Source organism: Fukomys damarensis, unplaced genomic scaffold (genome assembly GCF_012274545.1).
Source record: "Fukomys damarensis isolate Sample0158 unplaced genomic scaffold, DMR_v1.0_HiC HiC_scaffold_17, whole genome shotgun sequence".
NCBI lineage: Eukaryota > Metazoa > Chordata > Mammalia > Rodentia > Bathyergidae > Fukomys > Fukomys damarensis.
The window spans coordinates 33,197,878-33,212,049 of NW_022900929.1; the positions used below are offsets into that span (position 1 = coordinate 33,197,878).

The 14,172-nt window shown below is 44.8% G+C and overlaps 2 protein-coding genes across 2 annotated transcripts in view; one reads left to right on the forward strand and one right to left on the reverse strand.

Annotated features, from left to right (window-relative positions):
• Tgm5 (transglutaminase 5) overlaps positions 1–5,840 on the forward strand; it is a 37,112-nt gene extending 31,272 nt beyond the window's left edge. The window contains exons 10-13 of the mRNA XM_033764971.1: positions 1,687–2,052; positions 2,513–2,673; positions 5,203–5,336; positions 5,525–5,840. Coding sequence (XP_033620862.1) covers positions 1,687–2,052; positions 2,513–2,673; positions 5,203–5,336; positions 5,525–5,678 — 815 coding nt within the window. The 3' untranslated portion in view covers positions 5,679–5,840. The remainder of the gene's footprint in view (positions 1–1,686; positions 2,053–2,512; positions 2,674–5,202; positions 5,337–5,524) is intronic.
• A 6,495-nt stretch (positions 5,841–12,335) lies between these two features.
• LOC104862662 lies at positions 12,336–14,006 on the reverse strand. Its single transcript, XM_010624814.3, is given in 2 exon segments — positions 12,336–12,667; positions 12,669–14,006. Coding segments are annotated over 2 exon segments (759 nt in total). The 5' UTR covers positions 13,218–14,006; the 3' UTR covers positions 12,336–12,457.
• Between the last annotated feature and the right edge of the window lie 166 nt (positions 14,007–14,172).

Genomic DNA, 14,172 nt, shown 5'->3' on the forward strand with positions numbered 1-14,172 from the left:
ATCCAAGCCCAGGGTTGTCCCAAGTACACTGTTAGTGTGTTGTTCAGAAAGAACTAATAGAGTACCTAGAAACAGCAGTGTGTCACCAAATTCTTCTCCTTGGGGTCAGGGTAAGCCCAGACACCTCTTCCATATTTATCAACACGTGGTAAGGCTCATAGCCCACTAGCACTAGCACAAAACAGGGGCAGGACCAAGGATTATACTACCAAGGGCTGCCATTTGCTGAGGTGGACTCACAGTTTAAGACTTCTGTGACTATCCATTGACACTAGCTGTGATAGAAGCCTAATAGATTGAGGCCATGTGTTCCCCTAGCAATGGAGCTGTTCCAGAGGCCCTGTTTCCAGCAGGCCTGAGGATGTGAACCACTAGGATCTGCCTAGAGTTAGGTTTCACTAACCCAGTACTGAGTTCCAGGGAAAAGTCCTACCCTATCCTGTCATACCTCCAGCAAATGAGGTCTCTGCCACACTATGCTGCCCAGTTTGGGATTGGCATTGATGAAGGCAGTCCCCTGGGCCATCTAGACTGACACTATGCTGACTGCCTGAGTCTCCCAGTTGCAGAAGCCTATACAGCCTTGGTAGGAGGCTGGGTGTTACCTGGGCCCTCTTCCAAGGGTGAAAATGATAGGAGCCAAACCCACCAGCACCTAGATCTCTCTGTCTAACGCCAGGCCTGTCTAGAGGCTCTGTGAGCTCTAGCCTGCAAAAAGGGCCTTCAGTTTCTACTGAGGGGTGGGTCTCACCTATCACCCTAGCACTGAGCTCCAAGACAAAGCCCTGTGCTAGTTTTTATGCCCTGCCCTCCAGTGGGTGGAGTCCTGTGCTCCCCACTCTGCCAACCACTTTCCTCCCACTGGAGAAGGGGTGAGAGGTAGCAATTAGCTGCCTACCTATTGCAGTTCCTGCAGGGATTGGCCTGGCAGTAAGGGTTGTGGGACTCCACCAAACACTGAGTTTCACATGCCAGGCCTGGTACTAGCTTTTAAGTCTAGAGCATGAACTTAATTCCATCTCCCTCCCTCACACAGAAGGTATATCTCTCTAAGCTGGGCTGCTTGAGTTGGAGGAGGTGTGAGGTAGATAAGCCTTTCCTTCTTGCCTTCTTTCATACATCTTTTCACAGGCTCTATGGTCTCTCACTTGACTCCCTTAGCTCTTATAAAGGTAGTTGGTGTGTGAATGCTGTTTAACTTGGTGTCTCTGGGGAAGACAATCACTGGAGACTGGAGACAATCATCCACTGTCTTGCTGTGCCTCCCTCTACTGTCTTTAAGAGGTTTATCTTCCACATTCATGGGTTTTTTTCTTTCCCTTCAGGATGTCAGGACTGAGTCACAAGCACAGATTTTGGAGTTAGGCAGATTAGGTTTCCACCTGACTCTCTCCTTGCAAGTTGCATGACATAGGCAACGACAAACTGGTCTGAGCCTCCTTTTCCTCATTGCGTATAATAATCATCTTTCTGGAAGTTGATATGAGGATGGAAAGATGAAAAATGCTCAGCACAACCTGACTCTTGGAAAATACTTGATGATGGGAGGTAATTCTTCTTAGAAATGAAAATTTAAGTCTTTCAACTCCCACAAGGCCAGTAGAGGTGGTGAGGGTGCAGTGTTCAGCCAGGAGGTAACCTCTGGGTCAGCATGGCCTACAGGAGATAATGTGTTCTACCTCCCAGGTTCCCCCCAAGAAAGGCTGGTGTTTCAGAAAGCCCTCCAGAAGCTGAAGTCTGGGAGATTCCAAGGTACCTGCCGAGCTGATTCACAGCCCTCCAGGCCCATGTCACGGAGCTGGAACAGCCCTTGGAGCCTGGATACACCTTCCCTTCGACCCAGTGATGTTGTCCAAGTCTCTCTGAAATTTGAGCTACTTGACCCACCCAACATGGGCCAGGACATAAACTTTGTCCTGATGGCCCTCAACATGTCATCCCAGATCAAGGATCTCAAAGTGAACCTGAGCGCCCAGTCACTGCTGCATGATGGTAGCCCCCTACCCACTTTCTGGCAGGACACAGCTTTCCTCGTCCTGTCTCCTGAAGAAGGTATGGTCTCTAGATAAAGCATGGGACACACTGGGCACAGAGTTGGGTGTGTTGCTGCTGGGGCTTGGGTCAAGCCAGCCAACAGGGCTCTGAGGGAAGACTCCTGGGACAATATTTATATATACACTATCTACTCCAGCACTGATTCTTCCTCCTCCTTCCCTTCCTCCTCTCCCGCTCCTTTTTTCTCCCTCGTCCTTCTCCCCAACTTCTTTTTATTACCTCCAAGGATACTACCTACTTCAGTCCAAAAATGTGCATTTTGGAGTCATCTAGTTCTTGATTGGAACTTCATGACTAACAGCCCTGAGTGAGCTCTCTTAACCTCAGTTTCTCTGTCTGACAAGCTCGTGCTCAATACAAGTTGGTTCTCTCTTCTCTAGGGAAAAACAACCAGATGCAACCCAGTCCCAGCTGATTCTCCTGGCTACTCTCATCTCACCTTGTGTTCTCTCCCTAGAGAGGACCTACCCCTGCAAAATCCCCTACACCCAATACAGCCAGTACCTGTCAACGGACAAGCTAATTCGCATCAGTGCCCTGGGTGAAGAGAAGAGCAGTCCTGAGAAAATCCTGGCGAACAAGATCGTCACCCTGACTTATCCAGGCATCACAATTAATGTAGGCAAGAGCCTTGCCAGTGGCCTGGGTGCCCCTTGGCTTGGGCTGAAAGACAGGGTATCCTTCTGCAGGAGCATTTGGGCCTGCTCAGGACAAAGCCCCTCCTTTTCTTTGCCTCTTCTGGTGCCTCAGGTGTAGGAGGCTTACTGAAAAGTCTTCATCCTCTTGTGCCACTAGAGGATTTATGGGGCAGTTGTAGAGCAGGACCCATGGGCTATCAGAGAGGTCTCCTCTCAGGCCTCCTCCTGCCTTTGGCCTTCCCAAGGTCAGCATGTGGAAACTGAGCTCTGATGGGAGGGGCTCCGATGGAGGAAGCACCTTGCCTCAGGGTCAGCTCAGATTTTATTTCCTTCTTCTGCCTGTGCAAGGCTGCTGTTTCTCAAACGTGGGCTCTAAGGACACTTCCCTTTCTGAAGTCCTTTGGTCTCCTGAATGAGAAGATGTTCAGGGTCACTTCCTTCCAGTGTTGACTTCCCAAGGCCAAAGGCTCAAGGAGTCCCTGGTGGGGCAACACAAAGGTTTGATTAGCAGTCGGGCTCACGGGCGAGTGTGGTGGTGCGCATCTGTCATCCAGCTACTTAGGAAGTTGAGACAGGAGAATCACAAGTTCAAGCCCAGCCTGGACAACTTAGCAAGACCTATTTCAAAGTAAAAAATAAAAAGAGCCAAGAAGCCACTCAATGATGGAGCACCTGCCTAGTACTGACAAGGCTTTGGGATTGACCTCCAGCACCAAAAAATAATGATAATAATTCAGGCATATAGCATCTTAGCAAAGAGCAAAAAATTTTTAGAGAAATAAGACAAAGGAAATGTACCTTGAGTCTTATACAGGCAGCAAATTGTGAGGAGACAAATATTAAGAGATCTCATGGTAGGGGAGGGAACTATTTCATAAAAGGTGGTTAACAGATTTCTCTGCAGCCCCTCCAGACCAATAAGAGTTTGAGGTTGTCTCAGTGATTGAATTTTGTCCTTCCTAGCAGAAAGAGGAGGGAGAATGTCTTTTGAATATGTGTTCTCCTTTGAGGTAGAAGGAGGTATCATGGTTGGATCTAAAACGGCCCCCTTTTAAAAGTCTCAGGTGTCTGGAACGTGATTGGACCTATGATCATGAGGCGTGCTCTACTCATCGGTGGGTTCATCCACTGATTAAGTTCAGTAGCTGAATGTGCTGCTAGAAGGAGGGGCTCTGTTGGGGTGGGTCACTGGGGGCATGACCTGGGTGAGTGTATCTTGTCTTTACCCCTCCCTTTTCTCTCTGATTCCTGGGTTCCATATGATGGGCACTTTCTCTCCACTATGCCCTTTCACCACGTGTTTCTGCCTCAGAGTCACCTTATCGTGGGCTGAATCCTCTGAAAACTGTAAGCCAGAATAAACCTCTTCTCCTTTAAATTTCAGGTGTCGGGTATTGTGTCCCATCAAAATTTGTTATTAGCCACTGTCCCATCACTGGGACAAAATACTCAACGTGTGGAACTTAAAGGAGGAGAGACGTATTTGTCTCATAGTTTCAGTGGGTTCAGTCCATGGTTGGCTGGCTCCAAGGTATAAATGGCATGGCAAAAGGGTATGACGGAGCAAAGTTGCTCATCTCTGGCAGCCAGGAAGCAGAGAGAGCAGGGAGGAGTCAGAGACAAGAATATGCCCTTCAAGGTCACACCCCCAGTGACCCACTTCCAACCAGGCCCCACCTCCTAACAGAACATTCAGCTACCTAACCCATCAATGGAGGAATCCACCTATGAGTACAACACCCTCATGATCCAGTCAACTTCTGAACACAGGAGACTTTGCAGGGACATTTCAGATCCAAGCCACAACAGGAGGCCAGAGATCGTTTCTTGTGACTACTTGTCTCACTGCCTTCAATTTAAAATAATCCTAGAGCCAGGGATTTAGCTCAGTGGTTCTGCTGCCTGCCTTGCTAGTGCAAGGTCCTGAGTTCGATCCCTGGTTCCAAAATAAATATAATAAGATAAGCCTGATGCCAAAGTGGCATATTTGGAAGTAGCACCTTCTGCCACCATACAAAACAGTGCTGTTCCAGGCATGGTGGCCCACGCCTGTAATCCCAGCACTTGGGAGGCTGAGGCAGGAGGATCGCTGTGAGTTGGAGACCAGCCTGGGCTACAGTGAGTTCCAGGTCAGACTCAACTACATAGTGAGACCCTGTCTCAAAAACAAAACAAAACAGTGCTGTCCTGGATGTGAGGGTGATCTGGCTGCGACATCTGTCACCCCATTGATGGCCAGGGTTGATTCGGCTGGTCCAGCTGGCTAGGCGGGTGTTCTCTTCCTCCCTCACCGCTCCATGTGCATGCTCCGAAGTTGTGTGCTCAGTCAAAGAGGACGACCACCCCGATAGAGGAGGACTGCTTCCTTGGTCAAGGGTATAGGAGTAGCTGCGCTCCCCTGCTAAAACCTCCAAACAGGCCCTCAACACAGTGCTGTCCATACATGTTCAATGGAGGGGGAATGAGGATTAATTTCCTGCTCCTTTCCTGTGCTGGGTCTTTTATTCAGGTTCTAGGAGCAGCTGTTGTGAACCAGCCCCTCGCCATACAAGTGATATTTTCAAACCCCCTCTCAGAGCCTGTTGAGGACTGTGTGCTGACCTTGGAAGGAAGTGGCCTCTTTAAGAAGCAGCAGAGAGTCCTGTAAGTATAGGAAGTGCTTAGCCTTCTCTGCCTTTTTGTCCTGGGCTAGTGCCGACCTTTCTGGACATTGCCTACCGGCCAGGCTCAGGACACTCGAGAAGGGAGAGACGGGAAACAGAGCGGAAATTTGCTTTGGGGCTATCATAGTGCCTGTGGGGTTTTCTGACCCTCTCCACTCTCTGCTGCAGCATTGGAGTCCTCAAACCCCATCACAGAGCCACCATCACTCTGAAGACTGTCCCCTTCAAGAGTGGCCCAAGGCAGATCCAGGCTAACCTAAGGAGCAACAAGTTTAAGGACATCAAAGGCTACAGGAATATAAATGTAGACTTCGCATTATAAATTCAGGGACATCGCTTCTCAGCCTTTTGGCTAAGATCAAGTGTAAATTCTGAGACAGTGAGATTTCAAACTTCAAGTTCAAATGTATGCTATGCTTTTCCCCCAACCACAAAGGAAGAATCTGGTAATAGCTCATGTCCTGGCCATCCGCACTGCACCCCCAAGACTCTCTTCTGCCCTCGCTGTTTCTGTGCTGTTCCTCACAGAAATGTGATCTGGCACGGTGGCCAGAGGGTCACAGTTGGGCTTTACTGTCACTCACTGCCCTTGAGATGTCAAGGAAAGAAGACTGGCTGAGCACCTCATTGTTCTATGTTGCAATGGCTAATTCCCGGCTAATAAATGTCAGTCCTTGCTCTCATCTTTGTTCCATGTAACCACGGCTTTCCCTGAAGAAGCTCCCACCTGTTCCCACCTGTCCCCAGGGTTGCTGGGAGTGTCCTATTATTTCAGAACTTGAGCCTCTTACTCTTTCAGCACATATTTATTGAGTGTCTGGTGTGTGCTGGGCACTATTCTGACTGTAGGGGACAAGACGATAAACATAGCAACATCTCTGCCATGGCGGAGCTTACATTTCAGTGTAGGCAGGGAAGATAGACAATAAACTTATCAGCATATGGTGTATCAGTAATGAACCAGCTAGAAAAGAAAAACCATGCAGATATCCCCGCATACCACCTGCCATCTCTCTGCGTTGGCCCAAAAGCCTGTGAGATCTCTTACTTTTTGCCTTCTCTCAAAGCCCTTCCTCTTGACAGCCAAGAGACACTCACAGTCCTAGTCTTCACACAGTGTCACCTGGGCATTGTAGTCCTGGAGGGCTTTGGGTGGCTGGTGTCAGGAGATAGAGGAATCAAATACTCCCAGGGTTTTCTATTGGCTGCAGCTTATGTTCATGGTCACTCAAACTCCACCCTTTCCAGGTCCTAGTAAAGCAACTGCAACCATCGCCTCCTCTCAGACACACCCCCTTCTTTTGTGGCACCCATCAAAGGTCGGCTGTAGAAAAACACAAAGCACCTGCCCTCCAGGCACTGGATAGGGACTGAGGCAGCAGTTGTGCCATTACATGTACATGCAAAAAATAAAGAAGTTACAGACTTCAATTATACATAAACAAAGGGGTCAGTGCAGTTAATCAGAGAGAGAGAAGGGGTGTGGTGAGAATTACACAGTAATCCGATTGTCCTGCCAGAGACTGGGCTGAGAACCAGGAGCTGGTGCCATGGAGCTAGACATAACCCATAATTATCCCATCCTATAATTATTACATGACAATCATGAGAAATCATTTAAAGAAAACACTCTGGAGAGGCACCTTTCAGAGACAATGACCTCTGAAGTACGCGGAAGACATCAGCTACTGCACCGCAGGCTCTTTTGTGAGTCTTGACTTTAATGCCACTCTCATTAAGTCACTCAGTAAGCACTGAATCTCTGCTAGGGCTCAGGCACAGAGGTAGGCACTGAGGACATGAGGAGGGCCAGGGCCAGCACTTCGGAGCTCAAATGTAAGCATTCGGGGAGAGAAAGACCACAACACACCGCGGGAGAAGCCCACGGGGGAAACCTGAGTGTTGTGGGGGCCCAAAGCCAGCCAGTCCAGCCTTGGGATTGCGGATCGAGGAAGAAGTGACTGAAAGCTAAAGACTAGGAGTTGGTCAGGGTTAGGAGGACAGGAGGTAGATAAAGCAGCCAAGAACCACAAGCCATTCCGGTGGTTAGAAGTCAACACAGGAGGGAGCCAGGAGAAAAGGAGCAAGAGCCAGGTGGTGAAGAGCTCTGGGTGAGGGAATTCAGGTCACCACCATCTTCCGCTACTTCCTCGTGGATCACAGTTGCTCCTGCCATGTCCCTGCTCAGAGTTGATCCTCTTTTGCAAAGCTGAATAGATTTCATGTAATTTTTTTTTTTTAGGAAAAAAAGCAATTATTCTAGACTGGTGATAAAGAGAAAATTCATCCTTATAGAATAACTAATAAATTCAGAAAGAATACTGGAGTTAGAAAAATCACAATTTCACAAACATTCTGGTGAAATTGAATAATTGATAAGAATGATCAAAGGATGCTAAATCCGGGAAGGGCAGGTATGATAAGGAATAGATTTATCAAAATGGTCCTAAAAGTCCTCCTTACAAATCACACACTATTTGCAAAAGGAAAAATAGTGGACATCATCTTACCTAAGTGATCAAAATTAACATCACAAATAAAGGCAAAAGGATGTTCTGGACATTTGGATGTGAAACTTGGGATGTGCCACTTACAGTATTCCCACCCACCCTGCACATCCTAAATCTCACCAGGGGAAATGTCATTGTCAATAAAAACCCGAGGGAGGGATTTCTCCTTTGTTACTGTCTCATACTGTTCAAATAGATCAAAATTACAAAAGACAGGTGAGAAAGGGCAAGGAACTATTCCAGATGAAACAGTCATGACAGGGCAGTGTGACTCTGGACTGGGTGTTTTCGCTGAAGCTACCAAGGGGACAAATGAAATTAGAATATAGACTGTAGAGCTGGGCATGGTGGCTCACACCTGTAATCCGAGCACTCAGGGGAGGCTGAGGCAGGAGGATCCCTGTGAGTTTGAGACGAGCCTGGGCTACATATGAGTTCCAGGTCAGTCTCAACTACATAGTGAGACCCTGTCTCAAAAAATATATATATATATAGACTGTAGATTAAAGTGCTGTGTCAATGTTCAATTTCTGAATTTGATAACTCTACTTAGGTAAAATAGCACACTTGTTCTTAAGAAGTATATACATAGTATTAAGAGAGCAAAGAATAGGATGTCCACTACATATTCTCAAGAGGGTCCAGAAAATATACTATCAAAGGAGAGAGAATGACAGAAAATACACTAAATATCTAAAAAGAAAGCAAAGTGCAGAACACTGCATCCATTATTTGGTGAGGCCCACAGTTCCTCTGTTGCTGCTTGACAAAGTTCCAGCAATGATGGGCCTCAGGTTGAAAGCATCGCTCCGGCTTTTATTTTTGCTTGCACTTTTGATTGGCTTAATTGCAATTATGGGAAGTTTGGTTTTAATGAAAAAACCTGTACAAGCTACTTCTGAGAAATATGTGTCAGTTGTGTCAGTCATTGAACCCCCTAAGCACGACCCCTGATCCAGGAACTTTCTTTAAAGGGGTTTCCAATTTTTCAATAATTGGGGATTTCACTCCAACAAGAGCCCCCCAGCTTTCTTCCAAGTGTCCAATTACTTATAAAAATCCCAGAGAGGTGCTCAAAGATTTGTGGTACAGTGATCTCATGGCCACTAGATGCCCCCCCCCCGTTTTTTACACTAGGGCTTACATAGATGAAGTTAGAATGGTGTGGAAAGATAAAAAATGAGTAAGATATCAAGTTTGCCCTTTGCAGAAAGAATGAAATGTTCAGGAACACAGTGATGTCTACGCACTAAAGAACAAGTAAATACTATTGCCAGGCAGCTGAATAGTTGTTATAGAAAGGATTACTAAGTGCAAAATACTTGCTTTCTGACTATATAAAATAAAAGTTTAACCAAGAAGTTGAATAACCACAGTAGTTCTTTATCAAAACCTACTGACCTGCTAAGAGTTGGCCGCAGTCTTTCCATTGTAGCTGAAAAAGACATGGACTTTGAAAAATGGTGGCAAGCTTGGATTGTTCTTTTGATTTTGCTTTCATTTATACTTTTACTAGGAAATCCTTTGATTAATAATAGCTGAGGCAATAGATAAAATATTCCCAGAAATAACAATAACAAAATAGGTAGTTTATTGGAAAAGTGATTTTAAAAGTTTTTATCAGAAATTGTAAACGTATGCCAGTTTCCATATGTAACCTTTACTGTGATATAAATAAAGAAGTCCTCCAATGTTGGGAAGGCACACCACCTCATACCTACACAGTGTCTCATTGCTTCACAAGCACCGACTCCAACCCTCCTCCTCAGGACCTGAACTCTCGCCGAGGCTGGACCCCGGCAATTATTCTTCTACTTAAGATTCTCAAAACAAACACAGGCATGAAAGTACATATATTTGTACATTCCTAAAATCTTAGTAAACTTTACATTTCCAAACAGGAGAACTAAGTGTTCAGAGATATTAGGAGTTTGGTATAGGATGGAAAGTGTCATCTCTCCCAGAAAAAACAGTACAAGTATTCAACAAATGTGTACACAAATGTCTACACACACATGTGATTCTATCATTTTGGTGGTTGAATACTCGAATGAATATATAAAGCTGACAGGTATTCTATTGGTATTTGTTTATAGTGTTTTAATGTAATCTGAGATTTTAAGAAAGGTTCTATCATTTTTACATTTGATTTACTAAAAGTTATGTTTGGTCTTAATTCTGACATCTTATTTCGTTACAGTTTCTGTATTTATATCTGCTTCTTGAAAAGTATTTTAAGTTCATTTTCTGTTTGGGGATTTTCCTTCTCATCCTAGTAGTTACCTCTACTCAATTTATGACAGGCATTATGATTTAGATAATATAAAGACTACTAACACTTATATTCTGTTTAGAGGTAATAATACTAACAAAAATTTCCAGAGAAGGGCCCACTCACGGAAGGAAGCTACTCAAGGTGTAGACCCAAAAGGTGAATTGTGCGAATCCAGGTCCCAGCTCATTCTCGAGAAGAGTCCTTTTCTGAAAGTCAACCAATTCAATTTTTATTGGATCTCGGAAGCCCTATGAACAGGTCCTATTTGGAGTTCCTTGTATTACGATTTTTAATTTAAAACCCCAAATTAATAAAAGCAGGGGAGGATATTTTTGTCTTCAAAGATATTATTATTATTATTATTGGTACTGGGAATCTAACTCAGGACCTTGCGCTTGCAAGGCAGGTGGTGAAATCAATCACTGATCTAAATCCCTGACCCTTCAAAGACATTATTTATTATACTTTGCATTATCCTTGCAATCTCTCTAGATGTGCATAAATAACAGTATATCCTAGAAACACTATATGAAAAACCTTGTAGATAAATTGAACTGTTAGAACTTTACTTTTCACAGTAATTTTAAGACAATAAAAATGTGAAGTCTATCCCATGCGTGTTATCACATTATCTATAGTAATCTACACATTTTATAGTATCACATATTTATATAAATGGCAATTGGAAATAAAAGAATACCTTTTTGGTTTTCTATTGTAGGCTACAAGTTTTAAAAGTCCTGAACCTATGAAGGTAGTATAGGAAAAATCTTCATTTGAAGCTTCAGAGTAGTCTCTTTACAGTCTAAATTATATTTTTAAAAATCAAGAAGATATTTGCTTTGTTCTATTTATTTCTTTGAAGGCTGGGGAAGAGGTAACAAAACTTTTGTTTTCTACTTCAAAGAGCTTTTCCAAAGACTGGGGATTCGTTTTCATTACACACGAACATAGATGAACACTGTTCTCATGGCTTTTATGACAATCTAAATTCAAGGTCATACGTATGTGTTTTCTGAAATCCAGTATGTTCTTCTGGACACGTGTTTTTATTTACATATGAAGGAAAGGAACTAGCACTTTGGTTTCAAAAACAAATTTAAAATAAATCACAGGGCTGGGGATTTAGCTCAGTGGTTCGGTGGCCTGCCTTGCAAGCGCAAGGACTGGAGTTCAATCCCCGGTACCAAACAAAAACAAAATAAAAAAAACCCCACAAATTCCACTTGTCTTTGATTTGAGACAGGCGGCAGCACCACTGAGCTAAATCCCCAGCAACTGGTCTTTGATTTGGGTCTGGACTAAGGGACTGTTCAGCTATTGTGGCTTCAATGATTGTTTGGGAAACTTCCATTAATTAAGGGACTGCTGATTCAAAGAACTATGCCTCCAATTAGAGAATGTCCACACGCCAAGTTCAGAACAAAATGCTAACAGTCTCTTTCTTTTCAAAATCTATAAATAAAGTAAATTAAGGGGATAATGTAAGATAAGTGCCTTGGAACAGCTGCTGCCATTCCGATAACTTCCTTCTTCACCTTAGTTTCCACTCCCTACACTGGTCATGAGACCAGCGCAGGAACAAGGCTTGTCTGCAAAGAAAATAAATGTCCAAGAGTGGCCCTTGAGTGGCTGCCTGTGCAGCTGATGCAATCCCCGACCTGCCTACACCAGTCACCCAGTATATAACCAGGCCCCTTCCTCCTGTCCCCCCCCCTCTCCCTCTCTCCCTCTCTCTCTCTCTCTCTCTCTCTCTCTCTCTCTCTCATTCCCTTTTTGGCCACCATGCCGCCTGGGCTCCTTAATAAAGATCTCTCATAGGAGCTCTCTCTTTAGGTGTGCGGAGTGATCCTTGGCAGATGCTGGTTTCTTTCAGATAAGGATGACATGAATGTTTAAAAGCCCATTGAAAATACAGAGGGTTTTTTTTTTTCATTAAAGTTGCCACTTATTCTATTTCAATAAAATGCTTATAAGGAAAATAACCACTTAAAGCAAAAGACTAGTTACCTTGTTCAGAATTTCTTGAGAGCCTAAAAAAGAATGAGGAACATCTGTTATCCCTCCACTTGGGATGCTGAGGCAGGAGGATCGCCCTAAATTCAAGGTCAGTTTGAACTGCATAACAAAACCTTGTCTCAAAAAGAAAGAAAGAAAGAATGAATGAACGAAAGAAGAGGATCAACTACCCTCGTTTAAATTTAATCACCTGTCTCAAAACAGATTACTCCACAAATTAGACATCTACATTAAACATCTACAAATTGACAATTCAAAGCAGAAAGTAAAATTATACAAAGCCAGAGATTTCATCATCTAGACAGATGTTTGCTTGTAGTTTTTGGGATCCAAAACCTTTTTCTCCCCACACATCGCACAGATGCCTTTTTTGTAGGAACAACCTTGGCAATAATGAGAACCTGGCTGGTGCACAGAACTTCTACAAATTCTGAAAGTGGAGAACTCATTCTTTCCACAGGGATGGAATCTTGTCTTTTTTGAAGTCCAGGCTTTATTTTCGTTCAGTCTTCCTTCCACCATTTTCTGTGCTGTTCCTTGCACCATCTTTCCATGTGTGAGACGTAATAACAGTACCAAGTTTCTTTTCACATTTTTCGCACACCCTCCTTCTGCTGACTGTCCTCTGAACTGCAGAAGCCCCAGCAGCTTGAAAAAATGATTCCAGTAATTTCAGAAAAGCATAAAAGATATCGATTTCCACCCTGGCCTGTGACCAGAGGCGTTTGCAATCCGAGTTGCTCCTTTGAGAGCTAAGGCCTCCCTTGATGGCAAAGGCTGCTTTCCATGCATTCATTGGCATCTGTTGCATACCTACCTGTGTGCTGACTGTTCTAGGTTTGAGGCATAAACAGGAAGCAGTGTAATAAGGTCCTGCCCTGCACCTACCTGAGTCCCAATCCCCCAGCCTTAACTGAAGGCAGTGTAATTTCTTCCTACAAAGCCTCGTACAGCTCCTAGTAAAAGCAGCCTTATGAAGTGCTTTTAAATTCATTCCTTTTTCTTCCTTGCACGTAGCACTGGCAAATCTGTCCACGAAGGCTCTCTGCTTGCCCATTACATGTCTTTGTTAGCGCCGTAAAGCTAGTCTAAAGTTCCGGGAAGTGGCAGAAGCTCTTATTCCCATCCTAACCTTGGGGATAAAGAGAGGCTGGGGCTGCTTGTGTGGAAAGATCAGGCCTGCTTCCTCTTGGTTTCTGGCCTGCAAGGTTCACTCTCCAGCTCAGTGACGGTGAACTTTTCACGGTATAAACAGCCTACTGAGGCACACGTGCCACAGGTTCACCACCACTGCTCCAGCTTTTCTCCCCCTCCTTCTGCCCACCACCCATAGAGAAACAGCCAGTGTGCATCAAGTGCAGCCTTTCTCCCTCTCCATGAGCCTGACTTCCTGGTATCCGGAGATCACCCAGTACCGGCATCAGGTCTGCTGCTTTTACAGCAGTGCAGACGGAAAGAATTGAATTGCAAAGTGCTAATGCCAGACACAGCCACCTTTCCTCTGACTCTGTAGGCTGGGATCTGGCTTTAGGCTATACAGAGCTTCCTGAGGGAGGTAGGCCATGTGCCTGGCATAGCAAGGATGTTCAGGAGAGCTTTGAACTGGAATAATGAATGAATCTGTGGGAAGGTGAGAAGCAGTTCATCATCAGTGTCAGGCTCTGGATTACCCTAATATCCTCCAGAGAATGTTCTTTTTGACAGGCAGTTCGGAAGGGACAAAGCACCATAGTGGAGCCTGATTTAAAAGTTTTCCAAGATCTGGTCTCTTTCCTATTTACTGCTGTTACTCCTGGGGCATTGCCCTTCCAGGATCCCCATCAAAAGCCAGGTTTTACCAGGCATGGTGCCATACATGTCATTTCAGCTCTTGGGAGGCTGAGGCAGGAGGATCACCAAAAGTTTGAGGCCTGCCTGGACTACATAGTGAGATGCTGTTTCAAAAGAAAGAAAAAGAATGAGACAGAGAGAGACAGAGAGAGAGAGAGAGAGAGAGAGAGAGAGAGAGAGAG